Genomic DNA, 25,289 nt, shown 5'->3' with positions numbered 1-25,289 from the left:
TGACTTAAACTTAGAAACAACCCAAATGCCTCCTCAGTACAATAGTGGATAAACTCTGGATTAGCCCTACAATAATATTCTCTAATGAAAACAAACTGCAGCTAATCACAGCAACAATGAAAAAACTTATATTGTAACACAGAGGGAGAAAAGCCTTACAAAAAATAAGTGTGAATTATTAAAGTTCAAAACAGGCATAAATGAACTATGGTTCTAGAAACCAAGATCATTCAGTGGATAAGTTTGTGGTAAGAAGAGAGAGAGGAGGTTTATAAGGGTGTTGGAAATCTTTATTGATTTTAGACAGTAGTTATCAATACTAGCTTTTTCAATAATCCATTGAGCTATACACATTGTTTTATGCATGTAATAGTTGCCTAGGGATAATAAAGTCATTCTCTTACATGTCTAGATGTTAGATATCTGAAATCAAGGTGTTAGCAGGCCTACGTTTCCTCCAGAGACTCTAGGGCAAAATCCATTCCTTCCCTCTACCTTCTCGTGGCTGCCAGCACTCCTTGGCTTGAGATGGTATCACTTCAATCTCAGCCTCCATATTCATGTCAACCTTGCATCTATGTGTGTCTAATCTCTCTCTGCCTCTTTTACAAAGACACTTATGATGACATTTAGGGCCCACCTGGACAATTCAGGATAATCTCTCAAAATTCTTAATCATATATGCAAAGACACATTTTTCCAAAATTGATAACATTCACAGATTCTGGGTATTTGAACATAGACCTATCTTTAGGAAACATTAGCAGGTCAGCAAAATGCACTTTTCTGTTTGCATATTGTGTACTTTAAAATGTTTAAAGATAGGATAAACTAGAAGGGAGCTTTTTTGTCACTTATGTTTTATTTGATTTTTCACACAGATTTTGCTGCAACAGGTAAGTGTGCTCAAGAGACATTGCACAAATTAGAAAGATTGCCAGTTGAAGGTCCATAATCATTTGTGAGATATATAGGGATGTTCTGGATTAAGCCCAAATTTATGAAACTTTGCCAGATGAAACTCTACTCTGACCTTCAGATCTGAACTGTGTTGTTCTGGGACCTATGATGATGAATTCTATGTTTGTTATTATATCATGCTTTTTTGTTTAATTGAAGTATAGTTGACAAACAATATTACATTAGCTTCAGATGTACAACATAGTGATTCAAAGTCTATATGTTATGCTCTGCTGATAAGTATATCATCTGTCACCATACGATATTTAAATTATGATTGCCTACATTTCCTATGCTGTACATTTATCCTCATGACTGACATCCTACATAATTAGAAGCCTCGATCGCCCATTCACCATCACTTATGTGGCCATCCCCCACCAGTATTTCCTGTAACAACTACCATTTTCTCTCTGAATTAGAGCTTGTTTCTTCTTTTATTCGTTTTGTTCTTTACATTCCATATAAAAGTGAAATCATATGGTATTTGTCTTTCTCTGACTGACTTATTTCACTTAGGATTGTATTCTCTAGATCCATCCATATTGCAAATGGCAAGATTTCATTCTTTTTATGGCTAAATAATATTCCATTATGTATTTCCATATATACATAAATATACCAATATGAATATGTGTATATAGAAGTATACAACAAATCTTTGTAATTCCTTAAATTCTTAATGGACAGTTGGGTTGCCTCAATACCTTGGTTTTTTAATTATCCTGCAATCAATATAGGAGTGCATAGATCCTGCCCATGACTGCCTTGTTGTCTTTGGGTAAATACCCTGTAGTGAAATTACTGGGTCATATTGGCATTTTTATTTCAGTTTTCTGAGGAACCTCCATTCAGTTTTCCACAGTGTGGAGACACCAATTTACATTCACACCAAGGGTGCATGAGTATTCCTTTTTGTCCACATCCTTACAAACACTTGTTGTTTCTCATCCTTTTTGATGCTAGCCATTGTGTCAGGTATAAGGTGAAATCACATTGTCATTTTGATTTGCAATTCCTTGGTGATTAGTGATGTTGAGTATGTTGTATATGTTCTCTGGCTATCAGCATGTCTTTGGAAAATGTCTATTCAGGTCCCTTGCACATTTTGTAATCAAATTATTTGTTATTTGTTTTTGTTTGTGTGTTGGTGTTGAGTTGTATAAGTTCTTTATATATTTTGAACTGGAACACCTTATTGAATATGTCATTTGCAAATATCTTCTCCCCTTCTTTAGGTTGCCTTTTCATTCTGTTGATAGTTTCCGGCACTGTGCCAAAGCTCTTTAATTTGGTGTAGACCTAGTAGTTGGTTGGTGCTTTTGTTTCCCTTGGAAAATGTTGCTAAAGCTGACATCAAAGGGCATACTGCCTATATTTCCTTCCAGGAATTTTATGGTTTCACGTCACACATTTAGGTCTCTAGCGTATTTTGAGATTATTTTTGTGTTTGGTGTGAGAAAGTGGTCTGGTTTTCTTCTTTTTTTACTTTTAAGACTTATTCATTTGAGAGAGAGAGAGAGTGAGTGAGTATGGGAGCAGAGGGAAAGGGACAAGCACACTCCATGCTAGGCATGGAGCCCAACATAGGGCTTGATCCCATGACCCTGAAATTATGACCTAAGCCAAAATCAAGAGTCCCAGCTTAACCAACTGAGCCACCCAGGTGCCCCTGGTTTCCTTTTTGTTTTGTTTTGTTTTGTTTTACAGGTAGCTGCACGGGTTGCCCAGCACCCTTTGTTGAAGCGATGGTCTTTCTCCCATTATATGTCTTTGCCTACTTTGAATTAATGAATTAATTGACTGCAGTAGTGTGTGTGGGTTTATTTCTGGTCTCTCTGTTGTGTCCCCTATATCTGTGAGTTTATTTTTGTGCCAAGACCTTCCTATTTTGATGATGACAGCTTTGTCCTATGTCTCGAAATCTGGGATTGCTCTGCCTCTGGGTTTGTTCTTTTTCCTTTAGATTGCTTTGGCTTTTCAGGATCATTTGTCATCCCATGCAAATTCTAGTACTATTGGTTCTAGTTTTGTGAAAAATGCTATTGGGATTTTGAAAGGGATTGCATGGAATCTGAAGATTGCTTTGGGCTCTAGGAACCTAGTTAAAAATATGAATTCTTGCAATCCATGAGCATGGACTATCTTTCCATTTATTACTGTCATCTTCAGTTTTTTTTCACCAGTCTTGTGTAGTTTTTACAGTATAGATCTTTCACCTCTTTGGTTAAAATTATTTCTAGGTATTTTATTCTTTTTGGTGAGATTGTAAATGGGATTGTTCTTAATTTCTCTGTCTGCTACTTTCTTATTAGTGTATGGAAATGTAACCAATTTCTGTATCTTTGTATCCTGAAACTTTACTGAATGCATTTATCTGTTCTGATGGTTTTGGTAGAGTCTTTAGGATTTTCTATATACAGTACTATGTCATCTGCAAATTGTGACAGTTTTCCTTCTTCCACACTGGTTTGGATGCCTTTTATTTCTTCGTTTGACTCCTGCAGCTAGGACTTCTGAAGGATACCATGTGGGATAAAAGTGGTGAGAGTGGACATCCTTGTCATATTCCTTATCTTAGAGGAAAAGCTTTCAGCTTTCTGCATTGAGTATGATGTTAGCCATGGGTTTTTCATACGTGGCCTTTATTCTGTTGACAAACATGCCCTGTCGACCCACTTTGTTGAGAGTTCTCAAGAGTGTATCTTGCATTCTCAAGTGCTTTTTCCCATGCATCTTTTGAGACAATCATATGATTTGTACCCTTTCTCTGGCCAAGATGATACATGATATTGATTTGTGAATCTTGAAACCACCCTTGCATCCCTGGAATAAATCCAACTTGATTTTTGTATATGCTTTTTTTTAAAAAAAATGTATTGTAGAATTTGGTCTGTTAATAATTTGTTCTGGATCTTTGCCTCTATATTCTTTGGAGATACTGCCTCTTTGTCTTTTTTTTTTCTTTTTTATTATACTTTTCTGATTTTATATCTTAGTTATCCTCATCTCATAGAATGAATTTGGAAGTTCTTCCTCTTCTATTTTTTATGATAGTTTAAGAATAATTGTTTTAAATCTTCATTAAACTTTCCTGGAAATCACTTGTGAATCCACTGGAATTGATAAGACTTTTTTTTACTGTGAATTTTGTTCATTAGTTATACAGTTTTGTTACCAGTGTTCCGTTTGTTTATATTTTAAATTTTTTTCTTCAGTCTTTCAATTTTGTGGTTTTTAGGAAGTATCCATTTCTGTTAATTTTTTGTCCTATTATTTTTCATGGTGGTATCTTGTAATCTTCTATGGTTCTCTGATGTTGTGTGTAACTATTCCTTTTTATTCTTTGTTTTATGTTTTTAGTTTTTTTTAATTTGATGCACCTAGCTAAAATTTTTTGAATTTTGTTTATAATTTTAAAGAACCAGCTTTTAATTTTATTAATCTGTTCTATTTTTTGTGTATTTATTTCATTTATTTCCATTCTCGTTTTTTTAGAGAATGGCTGTTCGTTTGATTTTTTTTGTACAGAGAAAAATGTAACAATTCAGGCTAAGTTCACAAGATTAACTTATGCATTTGACTCTTTTATAAAGATGTCTTGATATTTCCAAATGTATGGTAATTTAGCAGTTATTTGGTATCTACTGTGTATAGAGAGAGCTTTATCAGGTGTGGTGTACCTAAGTCTTTTTGCTAAAATACATTATGGTCAATCAAGCCAATCCTGCCTATTTAGAATTTGGGTTGTTTTTTTTGTTTGTTTTCCAAAGAAATAAGCTGTTATTTTTTTGGTTTAGTGTGTTGAAATAAACTATATCATAGCTACATCAAAAAAAAAAAAGTGTATCTTGTATTTCCTCTAAGATAAGGAATATGACAAGAATGTCCACTCTCACCACTTTTATCCCACATGGTATCCTTCAGAAGTCCTAGCTGCAGCAGTCAAATGAAGAAATAAAGGCATCCAAACCAGTGTGGAAGAAGGAAAACTGTCACAATTTGCAGATGACATAATATTGTATATAGAAAATCCTAAAGACTCTACCAAAACCACATTTCATTCTAACTGTGGTCTTCATTTTTTCTTATTTTTCTAGTTTCTCTATGTGCTGGGTTAGGTTCTTCATCTGTCTTTTTTTTTTTTTTTTTAGTTCCTTGAGTTAGACCTGTGTCAGTGTTAACTTCTGTCTTAGATCTGCTTTTGCTGCACATCATATATTTTTTCATTTTCATTTGTCTCATGGTATTTTTTAATTTTGTTTGATTTCTTCATTGACTCATTGTTTGCTTAATAGTATGTTTATTCTCATGCATTTGTGGTTTTTCCATTTTTTCCTTGTGATTCATTTCTAGTTCCATTTCACTGAGGTCAGAAGAGATGCTTGATATAATTTATATATCCTTAAATAATTGAGACTTTCTTTGTATTACATGCTGGAGAATATTACACATAAGCTTGAAGAGTGCGTGTATTCTATAGTTTTTGGATGAAATGTTTGTGTACATCTGTTACATTTATCTGGTGTAGTGTTTTGTTCAAGGTTCCTATTTCCTTACTGATTTAATGTCTGGATGATCTTTCCATTGATGTAAGTGGGGTGTTAAGTTTCCCTACATGGTTATGTTACTGTCAATTTCTCTTTTTGTATCTCTTAATATTTGCTTTATCTATTTAAGTGCTCCTATGTTGCATGCTTAGATGTTTCCAATTATTATAATGTCTTGTTGGATTGATCCTTTTATTATTTAATTTTTTTTTTTTACTGTTGTTATAGTCTTTGTTTTAAAGCCTATTTTGCATTATATAAGCATTCCTACCCTAGCTTGTTTGTTTGTTTGTTTTCACTTTCTTGGCATTAAATATGGTTTTCCATCCCTTTATTTTCAGTCTGTGTCATTAGGTCTGAAGTGAGTTTCTTCTAGGTAGCATGTTGATGGATCTTGGTTTTTATTTTTTCTGTCACCTTATGTTTTTTGATTGGAGCATTTAGACCATTTATATTTAAAGTATTAATGGGTATTGTACTTATTGCCATTTTGTTCATAGTTTTCGCAGATCTTCTGTGTTCCTTTCTTCCTCTCTTGCCCTCTTCCCTTCTGATTTTTCACTTTTAGTTTTTATGCTTGGATTTCTTTCTCTTTGTTTGTATATCATTAGTTTTTGATTTGTGGCTACCACGGGGTTCATATATAACATCCTAACTGCATAGCATTCTGTATCAAATTGATAGTTATTTAAATTTAAACAGATTCTAAAAGCATTACATTTTTACTCCTCCTCTTGCACATTTTATCTATATGATACTATATTTTACATTTTTTATTTGTTAATCCCATAACTAATTTTTTAGATAAAATTAATTTTACTTTTTTTTTTTAAGATTTTATCTATTTATTTGTCAGAGAGACAGAGCACAAGCAGGGAGAGCGGCAGAAAGAGGGAGAAGCAGGCTCCCCACTGAGGAGGGAGCCCAATGTGGGACTTGATCCCAGGACCCTGGGATCATGACCTGAGCCGAAGGCAGCCGCTTAACCGACTGAGCCACCCAGGCATCCCTAATTTTACTTTTTTGTTTTCACCTTCATACTAGCTATAAATATTTGATCTACTACATACACTTTATTTTTGCTTTTACCAGGGAAATTTTTTCCTTTCATAATTTTCTTCTAGTTTATGTCTTTTTCTGCTTAAAGCATTGTCTTGACCATTTCTTCAAATGCCAATTTAGTGATATTTAAGTTTTATTGGGGAAACTATCTTTCCTTCAATTCTGAATGATAACCTTGCTGGGTAGAGTATTCTTGGTTGCAGGCTTTTTCATCTCAGAACTCTGTTTCATGCCACTACCTTCTGGCTTGCAACATTTCTGCTGAAAAGTCAGCTGATAGCCTTATCAGGCTTCCCCGGTATGTAACTAGTTGCTTTTCTCTTGCTGCTTTTAAGATTCACTCTTTATCTTTAATCTTTGACATTTTAATTATTATATGTCTTTGTATAAGCCTTCTTGGGTTTATCTTGTTTGGTCTTATTATTTGTGCTTCCTGGATCTGGATGTCTGTTTCCTTCCCCAAGTTGAAAATGTTTTCAGCTATTATTTCTTCATGTAAGCTTTCTGCTCCTTTCTTTCTCTCTCCTCCTTTTGGGCCCCTTGTGATGTTAATGTTTGTATGCTTGATGTTGTCCCAGAGATTAACTTATTTTTAAATGCCCTTTTTCTTTTTTCTATTCAGCTTGGGTTCTTTCCATTACCCTGTCTTCTCTCAGATCACTGATCTGTTCTGCATCCTCTAATCTGTTGATTTACTCTAGTGTATTTTTCTTTTTAATTATTGTATTCTTCAACTCTTGGTTCTTTTTTATATTTTCTATCATTTTTTTGAATTTCTCCCTGAGTTCATTCACTCTGTCAGGTCTGGTTAGCATCTTTATAACCATTACTTTGAACTCTTTATCATGTAGATAGCTTATCTCCACTTCATTTAATTCTTTTTCTGAACTTTTATTCTTTTGTTTGGAACATATTCCACTGTCCCCTCATTTTGTTTCATTTTCTCTATTGGTTTCTGTGAATAAGGCAACACAGCTACACTTGAAGGAGTCTTGAAGAAGTGGCCTTGTCTAGGAGCATCTCCTGTGTAGACTACATGTTTCTGGAAGACTGCGTGGCTGGATGTAATGAGCACAGGCTAGGGGTCCTGGGGCACTTCACACCAGGGCTGCCTTGGGCAGATGGCAGGAGCTGAAGTAGACACAGGCTAGGGCTTTCCAGAGTGCTCTGCACATGTGGTGATCTGGTGGAACGTTGGAGCCAAAGCAAATGTGTGTTAAGGGAGCCTACATTCCTCTGTACTGGGGCCACCCTAGCAGGATTGCTGGAGCTAAAGTGGGAGCAGCCTATGGGGTCGCGGGACAGCTGGAACTAAAGCCTGTGTGTGGGTTGCGTATGTCCTGGGGTGCTTTATTTCCAGGATTCCTTGGTGCTTTAGTTAGCATGGACTGAGGGTGTCCTGTTGTTTATCATGCTAGGGCCACCCTGGTTGTGTGGCTAAATCTCAGGCAGGTGCAGCCTGGGTAGCCACCGTGGGGGAATTCTAAGGGCTGGTGTGGCCTAGGGCCCTCAGGGTTCACTGAGGCAGCAGGCTGGCTAGAGCACCCAGACCCTGCTCCTGTTGCACTATCAAAGTGAAGCACCACCTATCTGGAAAAGTGTTCCAGCAGTTTCTTCACCATTTAGATGATATGCTAGGTTTAATAAACGAGCTTCCTTTCTTAAAAAAAGTCTAGTTGTCTTTTAATTGCAGTTGGGTTTCCTACACAGGAAAGAAAAACTATCTATGTGAACCTTTTCTGCTGTAGTATTTCAACTCTTTTAACCACTGAAAATAGGATTTCTTTGATCTGCACTGCTTAATATGGAAAAGTCTTGCTGTTCTACATTTGGAGACATGAATTTCCTAACTTAAATTTAGCAGAAAAATAAGACATGAAAAAAAAGAGAGGGAGAGAGGGGCAGAGGGAGAGGGAGAGAGAGATTCTTAAGCAGGCTCCATGCCCAGCATGGAGCCCAATGTGGGGCTTGATCTCACGACCCTGAGATCATGACCTGAGACAAAAATCAAGAGACACTTAACTGACTGAGCCACCCAAGCACCCCAAGATATGAAATTTTAACAAGATTTGCCTGAGAGCTCAGGTGTTGGGAAATTATAACAAATTAAAATATCTGTATTTTGATATTTGATAAGTCTTTCTCGTGATACTTTTGGTTTAGGCTCATGTTCCTTGAGCATTCATCAACTTAATTTAATATTAAAGGCCTTTACTTTATCTCATCCAAAGCTGTCTTCATGACCTCATCCTATTGCTTAAACTCTCTCCCATACCACACTTTTTTTAAGTCCCTAAGCATGGGTCTTGGCTGTGCTTTTATCTTTTAGGATTTGTCATTCTTTTCAAATGCAAAAGCATCTATTCTTATAGATTACTGGAATTTGATTTAGTCTTCTCACAATGGTCAGAAGTAAATTCTCTTTTCTAAATATAGAATTTCAAGAAGAAGGAAAGGACATTTATTTGTAGACTATAGAGTTTTAAATGATCTGTCTAGTTAGGCATATTTTAAGCACTATATCAAAATCTTGATAATGCTGGAATATGTCACTGTTATATTCTGGCAAGATTCTGAGAGAATACTGCCCAAAGAAACTCCAAATTACAAAACTGCTACAATCCATCCAGAAAGTGACTTTTCACTACTGAAGATGAATCTCTTAAATCACATTTGGCCATTTAATTCTAGATTTTGAAGTGAAAAAAAACCTTCACACTCTTCCCTTTTGTATTGATATGCTAGATCACAGTTTAATGTGACATGCCACATTATGAATGCCACTGTACAGATCACATTTCCCCATGACACAGTGGGAGTGCTTAGCTTTGAAGCAAGAGTAGGCAAAGCTATGGCCAAATCGAGTCTTTGTATGGTCTGTGAGCTAAGAATTTTTCAGTATTTTTAAATGGTTGAAAACAAAATCAAAGTAATATTCTGTAATATATTAAAATTACCTAAAATTCAAATTTTAGTGGCTTTAAATAGTTGTTTTTTGGTTTTTTGGTTTTTTTTTTGGAATGCAGCCATGCTGATTCATGTACATATTGTCTCTGATTTCTTTCACTACATTGAGAGGATCAAATACTAGTGATAGAGACCCTTTGGCCCACAAAGTCTAACACATTCACTCTCTGGCCCTTTGCAGAAAAAGTTTGCTGACCCTGTGCTAAAACCATACACTTTCCTCTGCATTGTTTCATGGCTATCCTCGGAGCACATTAATTAAAACCTCTACTGCGGAAAGGTTAAAAAAAAAAAAAGTGACTTTTCTTTGATGATTGGTGGTCTTTGGAATCTTTGCTTATTGAATATTTCCACAAAAATCTTTGTTCTTTCATAATTTCCTAGCATGTCTGTAGCTTATTTAAGAGAAGTGTCTCAGGCGCCTGGGTGGCTCAGATGGTTAAGCTTGTGCCTTCAGCTCAGGTCATGATCCCAGGGTCCTGGGATCAAGTCCCACATCGGGCTCCCTGCTCAGCGGGGAGCCTGCTTCTCCCTCTCCCTCTCTCTGTCTCTTATGAATAAATAAATAAAATCTTTAAAAAAAAAAGTGTCTCATGTATTTTACAACTATGTTCACTGACTTAAAATAATGAATAAAAAAGAATATTTTTGTGAATTATGCATGTAAAACAAGTCCTAAAAAATCTAAGCTAACCCCATAGAAATTCCTTCACTTATTCTATCTGTACTTTATTCTGTAATGTACTTGAAAACGCAACTTTATAGATAGACAAATGATATGAGGCATATAAAGTTTGTATGAAATAACAAGGCTTTCTTACTATACCATCAGAGAGACTGGCTTTGGAAAATCATTGCATTTTGGTATCAGTGAAGAATGAATAAGGTCTAATAAAATATAGAATTAAGTCAAAGACACAAACTGAGAGAAAAAGAGGAGAATAGGGAGAGATAAAAAAGTTAACAGTGTAGTTGTTCGCTTTAAAAAATAATTTTTAAGGCATCATCTGACAAGGATGTGATTCTCTAGACCTTAGCCTATTCAAAATTCCAACCATGTATGTCAGGACAATGAAAGTATCTTACTCCAAAACTCAGTACCTCAGAATACCTCAGTGATATGGGAAGCTTCATTCTGCGGCTAGTGGCCTAAACAAACACTTTATGTTCCACCCATAATTATGGTTCTGGATTCTTTCACTCCCCTCCCAGTGACTGACCACAGAAACCACCTCGAAGTTGTTCCTCCTCTAAAATCAACTTCTAGGGTGATTAGTGAAGTTGACTGTAGTGCACTTGAGTTCTCATGGGCTTATAGCTCTAGTCACCCTCTATATGCTCTGAGAAAATGCTCATGAAATTCTCCCTACATTGTGCCACCACTTTTCCACACATGAACATTCACCTTTGGACAACCTCTGAGACTTCATCTCAAAGAAATAAGCGGTCCCAGGTCTCTTAAATGTATCTCCTGCCAATGCTTAAGAAATCGTGATGAATAATGTAAATGTTCACCAATCATGGCCTTTGATACAGTACCTGTTACAAAAGCTATGCGTAGCATTTATGATGACCAGAGTGCGATAGTTACGTCAGTGGGACCTCTATTTCTAAACTATTGACAACTATGACTACTTACTTGGCCATTATTGTGCTGCTTGCTTGCCTTGGTCTTCTTTCAGTTCTGCATCTATGTGGGGTTCTCACTTTTTTCCTGTGCTAGCCCTGTATTTCCCAGGATCCTTGAAAGTCATCAACCAAAAGTACGAGATTGTTCTATCATTCCTTTTTTCTTTTATTCTCTGTATACGTTCTTTTTTTTTTTTTTAAGATTTTATTTACTTATTTGACAGAGAGAGTGAAAGCAGGAACACAAGCAGGGGGAGTGGGAGAAGGAGAAGCAGGCTTCCCGCGGAGCAGGGAGCCTGATGCAGGGCTCGATCCCAGGACCCTGGGATCATGACCTGAGCTGAAGGCAGACGCTTAACGACTGAGCCACCCAGGTGCCCCCCTCTCTGTATACATTCTTAACAATTCTGGTTCCTAAATGGAGCTTTCTATCTAACATCTTTCTTTATCTTTATAACCACTACTTTATCATCTTGAGGGTGGACTATATAATTGCTTCCTAAGTTGTTTTTATAGTTCCTGTAATCTGGAGTCTAAGGATTCATAAGACCAAAATGCATTGGCTTCAAATTATATCTAAGTCTCCCAAAATTGTACCCATATATGGTGTTATGAATGATTAAAGGACTAAGGGTCTGGAATACTAATAGTTCATTGATACATAAGTGCTTTAGGGCCTACAGTTTGACTTTGGTTGGCTGAGATACAATTGTATTGGAGCAAGGCTGACATTGATTGATTTCTATCACCTACAGTATTTGTTTTCATGGCACTTATCCCTTGCCAGTAGTGGCCAGGATTTTAGGTCTACTTACGTGCTGTTGAAATCACTAAGTGGGTGACTAGATTATTTGGTTAATTAATTAATATGAAAATTATAAGGTGGGAGACAGTAATGATTGTGCCTGGTTAAAAGATATATAACAATTTTGACATCTTTTTATCTGTTGACATGCATATGAGTGACTAGGATTTGGGGGCACCTGGATGGCTCAGTCGGTTAAGCATCTAACTTTGGCTCAGGTCATGATCTGGGGGTCCTGGGATCTGGCCCCAACATCAGGCTCAGCAAGGCGTCTGCTTGTCCCTCTCCCTCTGCCCCTCCCCCTTCTTGTGCTCTCTCTCTCTCAAGTAAGTTATGATTGTCAGGTGATAGATGATTTGTAAATGCTTGAGTTTGGTTTATTGGCATTAAGTGCTCTGATTTGGGGAGTGAGAGGAGATGTGGCATGGTTGTTATGTTAAGGATGAGGAGTAAGAAGTATGTAAATATCAGAAAGGATCAGAAGCAATGTTGATGACAGATCTGAGATGTAAATTCTCAGGGGTGATATAAAGGGTAAAGATGTATATTTGTGATGTTTACTAGAAAAAATATCAAACCTATAAATTAACCAATATTAGGGAAAGACTTACTAAAAAGGAGAGAAGAGTGATTTTAAAAAAAAATATTAGGTAAACTGTAGTGAGAGGTAATTACAATAGCAAACCAGTCTGAAGTATAGGTGAATGATCATAGCTCAGGAAACAGGTGTCCGAGTTCACATTAACTCTAAATTTCCTTGCCTAGCTGTGAGACCTGGGCAAATTCTCTGTGCGGTCTACTATAGCCTCTTCCTCTATAAAATATCACTGAAATTTCACATATTGCTTATAAACTTTAAATGATACATACTAAAAAATGAAAATGATTTGTAAATCTTAATCTGTAGAAATAAATTGCATTAATAATATGGGTGGAAAGGAGAATGGTCCTACTTTAATCCTTGATATACTGTGGACTCTTCAAATTTTACAATAGTGCAAATGTAAACAGAAGCAGGGAAGGCTAGGAAAAGTGGGTCTTAAGAGCAGGGGCCTTGCAGGGGCACCTGGGTGGCTCAGTCAGTTAAGCATCTGCCTTTGGCTCAGGGCATGATCCCAGGATCCTGGGATCCAGCCCCATCTTGGGTTCCCTGCTCCCTTCCCTTCCCTCTCCCCCCTCCCCTCCCTCCCTCCCTCCCCTTCCTTCCTCCCTCTCTCCCCTTCCTCCCTCCCTCTCTCCCCTTCCCCCTCACCCTTTCTCCCCTACTCCCTCCTCCTCCATCTGCATGCACGCTCTCTCTCTCAAATAAAATCTTAAAAAAAAAAAAAGAGCAGGGACCTTGCAGTTAAAAGTTAATTCAGTATTGTATTCTGGCTCTGATTCATTTAAATTCCTTTATCCTCAGAATCTCATCTGAAAAATGGGTATACTTATAGCATCTATCTCTTGAGAATATTTGAGAATTATGCAACATTTGTAGAAATAAAGCAGTTGTAAAAATTTCCCTCATAAAAAGTCTTAAGCAAGCATTCCTAAATGGTTATTTTCAAAACTGACAGCACAAAAATTTACCCCGCGTCACCACCCTGGGAAGAAAAGGAATATCACATGTCACAGTCCTCCTCCTGTGGTTTATCTTAGTGGGGGTCTGAGAGTCCAGAGTTTGGTTAGAAATTGACTTTGACCATGGGGTTGGTCATCAAGGAGCTTTAAAAGAAAAACTTTTGATTCCAAGAATCCACAAATATGCCATATTTCCAAAGTAATCATCCAAGTTTGGACATCACACATGAATTTTTTTTTTTTTTTAAAGATTTTATCTATTTACTTGACAGAGACACAGCGAGAGGCGGAACACAAGCAGGGGGAGTGGGGGAGGGAGAAGCAGGCTTCCCGCCGAGCAGGGAGCCTGATGCGGAGCCCGATGTGGGGCCCGATCCCAGGACCCTGGGATCACGACCTGAGCCAAAGGCAGACGCTTAACGACTGAGCCACCCAGGCGCCCCCACACATGAATTTTTAACCTAAAGAACCATGTCAGCTCTAAGGAGCTAAGGACCATGTTCATATCACACATGCTTCTAGAGTTACTTCTGAGTCCCTGATTCTATAATTTCACCCTGGTAACCAACTTATTACTCATCATAAATCATTTGAATGCTTAGCCACTGAATATGGAACATTCCCAGTGTTTGGCTGAGTGAGGCAGCCATGGCTCTGTGGTTAACTATAAAGCTATATAGTGCCAGGCTGCCTGGGTCTGAGTCAACTTTAGGTTCTCTACTTAAAAGCTGCAATGACCTGGAGTAAGTCACTTTTCTTTATGTGCCTCAAAATGGAAATAACATGAATACTTTCCTTTTAGGTTTTTTGGTGATGTCCTGAGTTTTAAATGAGTCGGTATTTGTAAAGTGCTTATAATAATTCTTGTCACAGAGTAAAACCTCCAAAATAAGCTTGTTTTCATTATAGGAAGTTATTTCCCTAAACGAGCAATTCTCAAAATTTAGCTACACAGGAATCATCTGGAAAGTTTGTTAACGAACAGACTCCTAGGTCCCATCCCTGCAATTTCTGATTCAGTGGTGGTTCTGGGATGGAGTCTGAGAATTTTTTTTTTTATTTTTATTTTTTATTTTTATTTATTCATGAGAGACAGAGAGGCAGAGGCAGAGGGAGAATCAGGCTTCCCAAGGAGTAGGGAGCCCGATGTGGGATTCGATTCCAGGACCCCGGGATCACGACCCCAGCCAAAGGCAGACGTTCAACCATCTGAGCCACTCAGGCGCCCAGAGAACTCATTTTTTTTTTTAACAAGGTCCCAAGTGAGGCTGATATTGTTTGTCCCTGAGTTCCACGGTTCTGAAGTATTCATTTCAAATTCCCATCAAATCTTATATACAGTATAACCAGAGAAAGTGAAACAAGGTCATTTTAGTTATATTAATTCAGTGTTTATGAGTCAAAACATTGGAAGCCCGGTCTACAATTGCAGGAGCTATTAAACAAGGTCTCAGTGGCTAGTGGCAATTCCTGGACAGTGGGGGTGGAGATGGGGGTGGGGGGAACACAACCCGAACAAATCATTGCATTTAAATCCAGTTCTCTAATGATCCTTTTCACAAGAGAGTTTCTCCAAATGGGCCAAACAGGAGATTCAAACTGCAGGTATCACAGGTTATCCTCGCCAACTGTCAGCCTTCGGGCAGAACCTGGGGGAGCTACAGATGGTGGTGACTCAACCAAACTCTGAAACCCATAGGCCCACCTGTCAACAGTGAAGGAGATCAACGTGGGCATGAACGTCCAGCCACTGAAACTGTCCTGCCCACCGGCTCCCACTTAAACGGGAATTAGAAGTCTAGGAGGAAGTGAGACAGAAGGCAAACAGGCGTCTCGCGCTCTCTTAAAAATAAAGAGGAGCTTGGTGGTCGTTTATTTTCCGGGCGCCGCAGCGCCCCGGCGGAGTCCCCAGACACATAAGTCAACGTCACCACGGTCCCCGCCCCGCCTTCCCTCCTCCGCTCTGGAAGGTCCCGAGACCCGGCGGCTGAGCTTGGGACACTGCTGACCGCGTGAGCCCATTGGTCACCTGGGCAAAGAGGTGAGCTGCTCCGCCAATCCTTTCCTGGAAGGGGACGGACGGGACGGCCGAGCGACTAGGGGCTCGGCGTGGGAACGCAGCGAGTCCCGCTGCAGGAGGCAGCTCCTGCGAGCGCACGGGGAGGACGCCCTGGGGAGCGAGGGGCCATTAAAGCAAGCAGGAGCAAGTCACCTCTTCAGTGACTGACGCCAGGCAAAAGATGCACTCTGGGCAAAGATTAATTCAGTAGCTGGAGACCCGTATTGTGGGCATCTATGACAGATCTGTCCAAAAGTAGAGAAACTCCTGGGACCTGGGGGAAAAAAATGGAGTGATATTAATAGTTATATTTCAATGACAACTTTAGGGAAAGGAAATTTTAAAACTTCCACTTTGTCTTTTGTTTCTGTAACAATTATAATAACAGGAATGTTTCTGTATTCTGGATTAATGTGGGCACACACGGGTTAGAATTCACTGAAGCTGTGGACGCCCTCCAGGTCTCTCTCCAGAGTATCACTCCTGAGCTGCAAGCCGAAAAGCCTAAGCCATCTGCTCATTTTGGGGAGCAGAGAACTTGTCCTCACTCAGTTTTGGATACAGTTTTCCACTTCCTGCTAAGATTTTCTGTCTCTGCCTGGGTCAGGAGAGGATTCAGAACCAGGAAAGAGCTCAGGTACTGTTAATTTCTATTTCGTTATATACATTTTCAGGTTTAAATTTGTGAGAATGCACTGTCCATATGTTCTTGTAGAGTTGTGATTCTTTTAAATAACTCTCATGTGGGCATAACCCAGAACTTCTGTTTTCTAGCTGAATGAGAGAATTACCTTTGTCTCATCATTTGTTCATTTGTTTTTTTGCTTAACTAATAATGGAAGGTGGAAATGCTGTCTCCAATCATATGTTTACTTAAAATTTTTGTAATTGGATGGTTATAATGACAAAAGTCATGTGATTAATCCTATATTTTAATTTGGACTAAATTCTGATGATAATTCCATTATCTTTATGTATATGAAGACTAGCAATTCTGCATCTCTTTTTAGCGTTGTTTATGGCTAAAGGATAGTTGCTGGTATAATCCCAAAGAAACCATTCTATTATCCCGAGGAATGTTGAGATTTATAAATTACAAAGGTCACTTTTCTTAGAAAAGCACAATAAAAATTTTATTGCAATCCTTGTATATTCTGAATTTCAAGAGAAAATTAGGTTTGGATCCCTCAGCTTGCCCCACACATGGGTAATAGAGATCATTTTTCCAAGAAGTTGAGCATATTTTTTCCCTGATGATGCTCCCCCACTCCCATGGCAGACAAGAGGAGGTGGAGGAGGAGGAGGGGGAGGAGGAAGTGGAGGGGGGGAGGTGGAGGTGGAGGAGGGACCAAGGAAAGGTACAGAGGGACATTCTAAGCAAAGCAAAAGCACCCAGCAGCATGTGTTCCAGGGGTCAGGGTGGCCCATTCCAGTGCAGGTGCAAGGCTCAAGTTCTCTCATCCAGTAAGTTACTGTGGCTTATGGTCATTACATGGCAGTGAAGTGTGCAATGTGTATTTTTTGGCAAGGACTAGAGGACATGTTTGAGATTTATTCACCCTTCCAGTGGAGTATTATAGCTCTTAAAAATGTTTTTGAAGAAGGTTTAATGAAGCAAAAAACAGACCTTATATATTCAATGAATAAAATGTGTTACAAATTTCGTTTGATCACATATACTCACACATACACACAGAAACATACACCACCTATACAAGGCTGGAAGGAATACAGCAAAATATTAATGATTATATCTGGGTGGTGGGAATATGAGTAATTTTCTTCTACTTATTTACAGCTTCCAAACTTTCTATGATTAGTTTTATAATCAGTTTTTTAAAAGTTGGTCTAAAAGAACTAATGGATAAACAGGAAACTAAGCCTTCTGTTGGCATAATACCTTTGTTATGGTCTCTCTTTTTTCTTTCCTTGAATCTCTAAGTCATAGGGATTACTGCTTTTCACTAAGAAGTGAGAAGCTGTGAAGGAATTTTCACAACAATTAATATCCCACTTGATCACAAGGCTATGTGAAAAGTAAGTTTTACCATACAAGTTGTGAATGAATGAAATTAGCTACTTATGACCTTTCAGAAAGCTCTCCCAGGTTCCCAGACTTAGTGTGTGTAGTTGTACTGGAACTTTGCTCAAACCATACCTATAACTCTGAGGTGTGATTCCCTCCCCCTCCCCCCCCCCAGAATGAAGGTGAAAGGCAGAGGAATCACCTGCTTGCTGGTCTCCTCCGTGATGTGCCTGGTGGCCAGCCCTGGGGGCAAGGCCTGTCCTCGCCGCTGTGCCTGCTACATTCCTACAGAGGTGCACTGCACGTTTCGGTACCTGACCTCTGTCCCGGACAGCATCTCACCCGATGTGGAGCGCATTAATTTAGGGTGAGTTGGGGCCCTTGTCCCTTTCTCAAAGAGAGATCACACTGATGCTTTGTCCCCAAAATAGCAAAACAAAACTTGTGAATTTAGGAGATGAACCAAAATTGTTCTAACAGTGTTTCTCATCTGAAATAAGCACAGGAAGATCTTAAGTTTGTAAGGGAAAATAAGCAACATTTTCCTGGTAAACTTTTACTAGGAGAAAGTTCTAGAACCTGAAATCACTCTCCGTAGGATGGGAGGCCCAAGATTACAGAAGAACTTCATTCTGGCTATCTTTTTGCTGGAAAATAGCATCTGTTAAGAATTAGACAAGATAATATGACACTGGAAGTGTCCTTCTATATATAAAAGATATATATGAAAAGTTGGTTAGATCCTTTAGTAAGGCCCTTGGACTTCTTTTCATGCAAAGTGACTTATTTAAAATTCTTTCAAAAATGTAAACCTAATTAAATCTGCTAAAAGGTGACTATATTTTAAAGTTTCGCGAAAAACTGTGGTGTATGTGTGTGTGTATGCACATGAGGTTAGATTTAACATCATGTATTTGATAATAGTGAGCACCTACTACATGCCAGGGATACAACAATGAACAAGATGTATTATTCACTTCTAGAAGCTAGAGTGAAATGAAGAAGACAGATGTACAATCAGTACAATTAGTAAGAACCATCAGAGTGCATACAAACTACCTTGGAACCATCACTAATGATAATAGCTAACACTGATTGGGCCCTTACCGTGATCTGGCACTGACCGAAGACTCTCCATGTATTCACTCAATCCTCAGAACACCTTTTAAGTCGCTTCTATTATTTGCATTTTATAGATGAAGAAATGGAGGCTTAGAAAGATTGCTGATTTTACCCAGGGTTGACCGACTACCAAGGCCTAAGTTCATAATCCTAGCCAAACTATTTGGCCAAACTCTTTGGTTAAGAGTCCAGGTTTCTTAACCACTACTTTATAGTGAGAAATTCTACCTGGAAAAGCAAGGGGTGGGGGCGGGCATGTCCTCAAAGAACAGGCTGGGCCTGACCAGGAGTCACAAGTAGAGAGAGGTCGAGTCAAGGGCATCCCAAGCTGAAGGAACAGTATATGCAGAAAGGGTCGAAAATGAGGAGGGATGTGCTTGTCCTGGGAAGGGGAATGTGGACAGTGTAACCAAGACTGCCAGGACCGGGGAGTGAGTGGACCTTCTGTGGCATCTGATGAATCTCAATATATATCAAGCGTTTGATTTTCTCCTTTGAGCACAGGTTATAAAAAGGGAGGTATTGGGGCACCTGAGTGGCTCAGTTGGTTAAGAGTCTGCCTTCGGCTCAGGTCACAATCCCGGGGTCCTGGGATCGAGCCCCGCATTGGGCTCTCTACTCAGTGGGGAGCCTGCTTCTCCCTCTCCCTCTGCCCCCATCACATGCTCGCTCTCTCTCTTTCTCAAATAAATAAAATCTTTAAAAAAAAAAAATAAAAAGGGAGGTACAGGCTTTGTGTGTGGACGTGTGCGCGCACACTGTTGCTTTGATATCTGAACGGCAGCTGACAGGCCTAGCTTATGCCTGACCTTTTAATTTCAGGTACAACAGCTTGGTTAGACTGACAGAAACAGATTTTTCTGGCCTGAACAAATTGGAGTTGCTAATGCTGCACAGCAACGGCATTCATACAATCCCGGCTAAGACCTTCTCAGACTTGCAGGCCTTGCTGGTAAGACCGGGGAGGGGAAGGTGCAGGTTCAAGAGGCGAGATGTACCCTTGAATGCTGACCATTCCAGTGGAACCCAAAAATCAACATTCTGTGTATGAGAGGGAGACCTCAAAGGAGGATGTCCAAGACTGAGTGCTCTTTAAATGCAATAGTATGTGGAAATTAGAATAATAAGAAAATTCTGAGGCATTTTCTCAGATCTAGGCTAATAGGAAAAAAAAAAATCAATACCCAGGGATTACTACACCTTTAAAATTTAATCCAGAAAGGCTACTTCTAGTCCTGTTCATCTGGGATTTGCTGTCTTAGACAGAAGTTAGCTTTCTATACATAAATATACTTTTAAAATTTTTACTTGTTCAAAAAATTTTGAGAAGTTATGGGGACTTCTAAAAATACATCAAATATTACAAGAATTATCACTCCAGTAAGTGACAAAGTAAAGATAAAACACATCTAGGGATAAGAAAAAAGGGGATCATGGGGAAATGTATATGGAAAGATCAGTATGTCTGATACATATGTAGGACTTAAAGATTTTGAGAAGCTAACTCACAATTGAAGATGCCTATCAAATTTTTTAAATACATGAAAAAAAAGCTGTTCAGGAAAAGTACAACCATATGTGATTTATTCTTTAAAAAACATTTTTACCACTGTGTATTTGACATACAATATTATACAAGTTTCAGGTGTACAATATAAGTGCTTCAACATTTATATACATTAGGAAGTGATTATGATAAATCTAGCTACCATCTGTCATGGTACAAAGTTGTTACAGTATTGTTAACTATATTCCCTATGCTGTACATCACATTCCTATGATTTATTTATTTTATAGCTGCAAGCTTGTAACTTTCAATCCCCTTACCCTATTTTCCCCACCCCACCCCACCCCGGCCCCTTACCCTATTTTCCCCACCCCACCCCCTCCCCGGCAAATACCAGAATGTTCTCTGTACCTATGAGTCTGTATCTTTTTTGTTTTTTGGAATCCACAAATAAGTGAAATTTTATGGTGCTTGCCTTTCTCTGACTTACTTCATTTAGCATACTATCCTTTATTCTATCCATGTTATCACAAATGGCAAGATTTTATTCTTTTTTATGACCAAATAATATTTGTGTGTGTGTAGACACACATATACATATATACATATACATCTTCTTTATCTATCTGTTGATGGACACTTAGGTAGCTTCCATACCTTGCTATTGTAAATAATGCCGCAGTAAACATAGGGGTGCATATATTTTTTTGAATTAGTGTCTTCATTTTGTCCAGATAAGTATGCAGAAGTGGAATTGCTGGATTGTATGGTAGTTCTAATTTTAATTTCTTGAGCCATCTCCATACTATTTTCCACAGTTGCTGCACTCTTTGTATTCCCACCAAGAGTGCACAAGAGCTCCCTACCTCTAACATCCTCACCGACACCTGTTGTTTCCTGTGTTGTTAATTTTAGCCATTCTGACAGGTGTAAGGAGATCCCTCACTGTGGTTTGGCTTTGCATTTCCCTGATAATAAGTGATGTTGAGCATCTTTTCAAGTGTCTGTTGGCCATCTGGATGTCTTCCCTAAAAGAGATCTGTCTATTCATGTCTTCTGCCCATTTTTTAAATTGGATTATTTGTTTTTGGGGTGTTGAGTTTTATAAGTTCTTTGTATATTTTGGATACTAACACTTTATGGGATATGTCATTTGCAAATATCTTCTCCCATACCATAAATTTTGCCTTTTAGTTTTGTTGATGGTTTCTTCACTGTGCAGAAGCTTGTGTGTGTGTGTGTGTGTGTGTGTGTGTGTGTGTGTGTGTGTGTAGTCCCAATTGTTCATTTTGATTTTTGTTTCCCTTGCCTCAGGGTACCTATCTACAAAAAAGCGCTAGGGCTAATGTCAGGGAAATGTCTGGCTGTGCTCTCCTCTAGGGTTTTTATGGTTTCAGGTCTCACATTTAGGTCTTTAACCCATTTTGAATTTATTTTTGTCTATTGTGTAGGAAAGTCATCCAGTTTCACTCTTTTGCATGTGGCTCTCCAGTTTTCCCAACACCATTTGTTGAAGAGATTATCCTTTTCCCACTGGATATTCTTTCATGCTTTGTTGAAGATTAATTGACCATATAACTGTGGGCTTATTTCCAGGTCTTCTATTCTGTTCCATTGATCTTTATGTCTATTTTTTGTGCCAGTACCATACTGTTTTGATGGCTTATAGTTTTATAATATAACTTGAAGTCCAGAATTGCAATGCCTCCAGCTTTGCTTTCCTTTTTCAAGATTGCTTTCACTATTTGGGGTCTTTTGTGGTTCTACTCAAATTTTAGGATTGTTTGTTCTAACTCTGTGAAAAATGTTGATATGTTGATAGGGATTGCATTAAATGTGTAGATTGCTTTGGGCAGTATGGTCATTCTAATAACATTTGTTCTTCCAAACCCTGAACATAAAATGTCATTCCACTTCTTTGTGTCCTTTTCCATTTCTTCATTAATGTATTATAATTTTCAGGTACAGGCCTTTCAGCTCTTTGGTTAGGCTTATTCCTAACTATCTTATTGTTTTTGGTGCAATTGTAAAAGGAATTGTTTTCTTAATTTCTCTTCTGCTTCATTATGGGTGTATAGTAATGCAACAGATTCCTGTATACTGATTTTATATCCTGTGATTTGACTGAATTATCAGTTTTAACAATTTTTTGGTGGAGTCTTTCAGGTTTTCTATATATAGAATTATGTCATCTGCAAATAGTGAACGTTTCATTTCACCTTACCAGTTTGGATGCCTTTTATTTCTTTTTGTTGTCTGACTGCTGTGGCTAGGACTTCCAATACTGTGTTGTATAAAAGTGTTGAGACTGGACATCCATGTCTTGTTCCTGACCTTAGGGGAAGGGCTGTCCATTTTTCCCCACTGAGGATAATGTTGGCTGTGGGTTTTTCATATATGGCCTTATGTTAAAGTATGTTCCCTCCAAACCTACTTTGTAGAGGGTTCTTATCATGAATGGATGTTGTACTTTGTCAAATGTTTTTTCTGCATCTATTGAAATGATCATATAGTCTTATCCTTTCTCTTATTGATGTGATGTGATGTTGATTGATTTGCAAATATTGAACCACTCTTGCAACCCAGGAATAAATCCCACTGGATCAGGGTGAATGATTTTTTTAATGTATTGTTGGATTTGGTTTGCTAATATTTTGTTGAGGATTTTTGCATCTATGTTCATCAGAGATATTGGCCTGTAGTTCTCTTTTTTTCTGGTGTCTTTATCTGGTGTTAGTATCAGGGTAATGCTGCCCTCATAGAATGAATTTGGAAGTTTTCCTACTTTTTCTGTTTTTTGGAGTAGTTTGAAAACAGTAGGTATTAACCCTTTGTTAAATGTTTGGTAGAATTCACCTGTGAAGTCCTCTATCTGGTCCTGGACTTTTGTTTGTTGGGAGCTTTTGGACTACTCATTCAATTTCTTGCTGGTTATTGGTCTGTTCAAGTTTTCTGTGTCTTCCTATTTCAGTTTTGGTAGGTTTTATGTTTCTGGGAATTGATCCATTTCTTCTGGGTTGTCTAATTTGTCGGCATATAGTTTTTCATAATATTCTAATTGTATTTCTGTGGTATTGGTGGTTATTTCTCCTCTCTCATCTGTTATTTTATTTATTTGGGTCCTTTCTCTTTTCTTTTTGATAAGTCTGTCTAGAGGTTTATCAATTTTATTGATTTTTTTCATAGAACCAACTTCTGGTTTCGTTGTATCTGTTCTATTGTTTTTTTAGTTCCTATATCATTTATTTCTGCTCTAATCCTTGTTATTTTCTTTTTTCTGCTAGTTTTGGGTTTTGTTTTTTTCTGTAGCTCCTTTAGGTGTAAGATTAGGTTGTTTATATGAGATTTTTCTTCTTGAGTTATGCCTGTATTGCTATAAACTTCCCTCTTAGAACTGTGTTTGCTGCATCCCAAAGGTTTTAGACCATTGTGTTTACATTTTCATTTGTTTCTTTGTACTTTTTTATTCCTTGATTTCCTGACCCATTCATTGTTTAGTAGCATGTTATTTGACCTCCATGTATTTGTGCTCATTCCAGACTTTTTCTTGTGGTTGACCTCTAGATTCATAGTGTTGTGGTCAGAAAAGGTACATGGTATGACTTCAGTCTTTTTGTATTTGTTGAGGCTGGTTTTGTGGCTTAATATGTATCCTGTTTTAGAGAATGTTTCATGTGCACTTGAAAATGTGTATTCTGCTGTTTAAGGAGGGAATGTTCTAAATATATCTGTTAAATCCATCTGGTCCGGTCTGTCATTCAAAGCCATTGTTTCCTTGTTTATTTTCTGTTTAGATGATCTGTCCATTGATGTAAGTGGGGTGTTAAAGTCCCCAACTATTACTGTATTATTTTAGATTAGTTCTGTCATTTGTTATTAACTGTTTTATGTATTTGGGTGCTCCCATGTTGGCTGCATAAATATTTACAATTGTTATGTCCTTGTTGGATTGTTGCCATTATTATTATATAGTGCCCTTTGTTGTCTCTTGTTACAGTCTTTGTTTTAAAGCCTATTTTACCTGATATAAGTATTGCTACTCCAGCTTTCTTTTGACATCCATTTGCATAATAAATGGTTCTCCATCCCCTCACTTGCAATCTGCAGCTGTCTTTAGGTCTAAAATGAGTCTCTTGTAAGCAGCATGTACTGGGTCTTTTTTTTTTTTTTTTTTTAATCCATCTGTCACCCTGCATCTTTGATTGGAGCGTTTGGCCCATTTAAATTCAAAGTGATTATTGAGAGATAAATACTTATTGCCATTTGATTATTTGTTACGTAGTTGTTTCTGAAGATTTTCTCTGATCCTTTCTTTCATGGTTTGCTGGTTTTCTTTAGTGAGATTTTTGGATTTCTTTCTACTGATTCTTTGCATATGTATTAGTGGTATTTTGATTTGTTGTTACCATTAGATTTGTACATAACATCTTCTACATGTAGTAGTCTGTATTAAGTTGATGGTCTTTTAAGTCTGAACCCATTCTTTACTCCTCTGGTCCCCATGTTTTAGGTATATGGTATCATATTTTATGTCATTTTATTGTGTGAGTTCTTCGACTGGTTTTTTATATAAATATTCATTTTTACTGCTTTTTTGTTTTCTACCTTCATACTGTCATTTTTGGTCTTTTCTTTCCACTCAAAGAGTTCCCTTTAATATTTCTTGCAAAACTGCTTTGATGGTCATGAACTTCTTTAGTTTTTTGGGGGAAACTATTTCTCCTTCTATTATAAATGCTAGCCTTGCTGGACAGAGGTTTTTCCCATTCACCAATTTGAATATATGCCACTTCTTTCTGGCTTGGAAAGTTTCTGCTGAAAAATCTGCTGACAGCCTAGGTAGGGGGGGGGTTCCTTTGTATGTAACTGTCTTCCTTTGTCTTGCTACTTTTAAATTTTTTTCTTTATCACTGTATTTTGCCATTTTAATTAAAGTACATCTTGGTGTGGATCTGTTATTGTTGATTTTGTTGGGGGTTCTCTGTGCCTCCTAGATCTGGATATCTGTTTCCTTCCTGAGATTAGGGAAGTTTTCAGCT

General features: G+C 37.9%; 1 protein-coding gene across 2 annotated transcripts in view; it reads left to right on the top strand.

Moving 5' to 3' along the window:
* Positions 1-15,130: 15,130 nt before the first annotated feature.
* The window catches only part of IGSF10 (immunoglobulin superfamily member 10), a 54,519-nt gene continuing 44,360 nt past the window's right edge, over positions 15,131-25,289 (top strand). The window contains exons 1-4 of one of the 2 annotated variants that reach the window (XM_031028080.2): positions 15,131-15,577; positions 15,984-16,232; positions 17,797-17,988; positions 19,566-19,695. In XM_031028080.2, the coding sequence (XP_030883940.2) occupies positions 17,798-17,988; positions 19,566-19,695 (321 nt within the window). In that variant the 5' untranslated portion in view covers positions 15,131-15,577; positions 15,984-16,232; position 17,797. Of the gene's footprint in view, positions 16,233-17,796; positions 17,989-19,565; positions 19,696-25,289 lie in introns of both variants that reach the window. The other variant, XM_006733268.3, reaches the window with a different exon arrangement.

Source organism: Leptonychotes weddellii, chromosome 1 (assembly GCF_054177405.1).
Source record: "Leptonychotes weddellii isolate Sample4059 chromosome 1, ASM5417740v2, whole genome shotgun sequence".
Lineage (NCBI taxonomy): Eukaryota > Metazoa > Chordata > Mammalia > Carnivora > Phocidae > Leptonychotes > Leptonychotes weddellii.
This window is presented reverse-complemented; position numbering and strand designations above follow the sequence as displayed.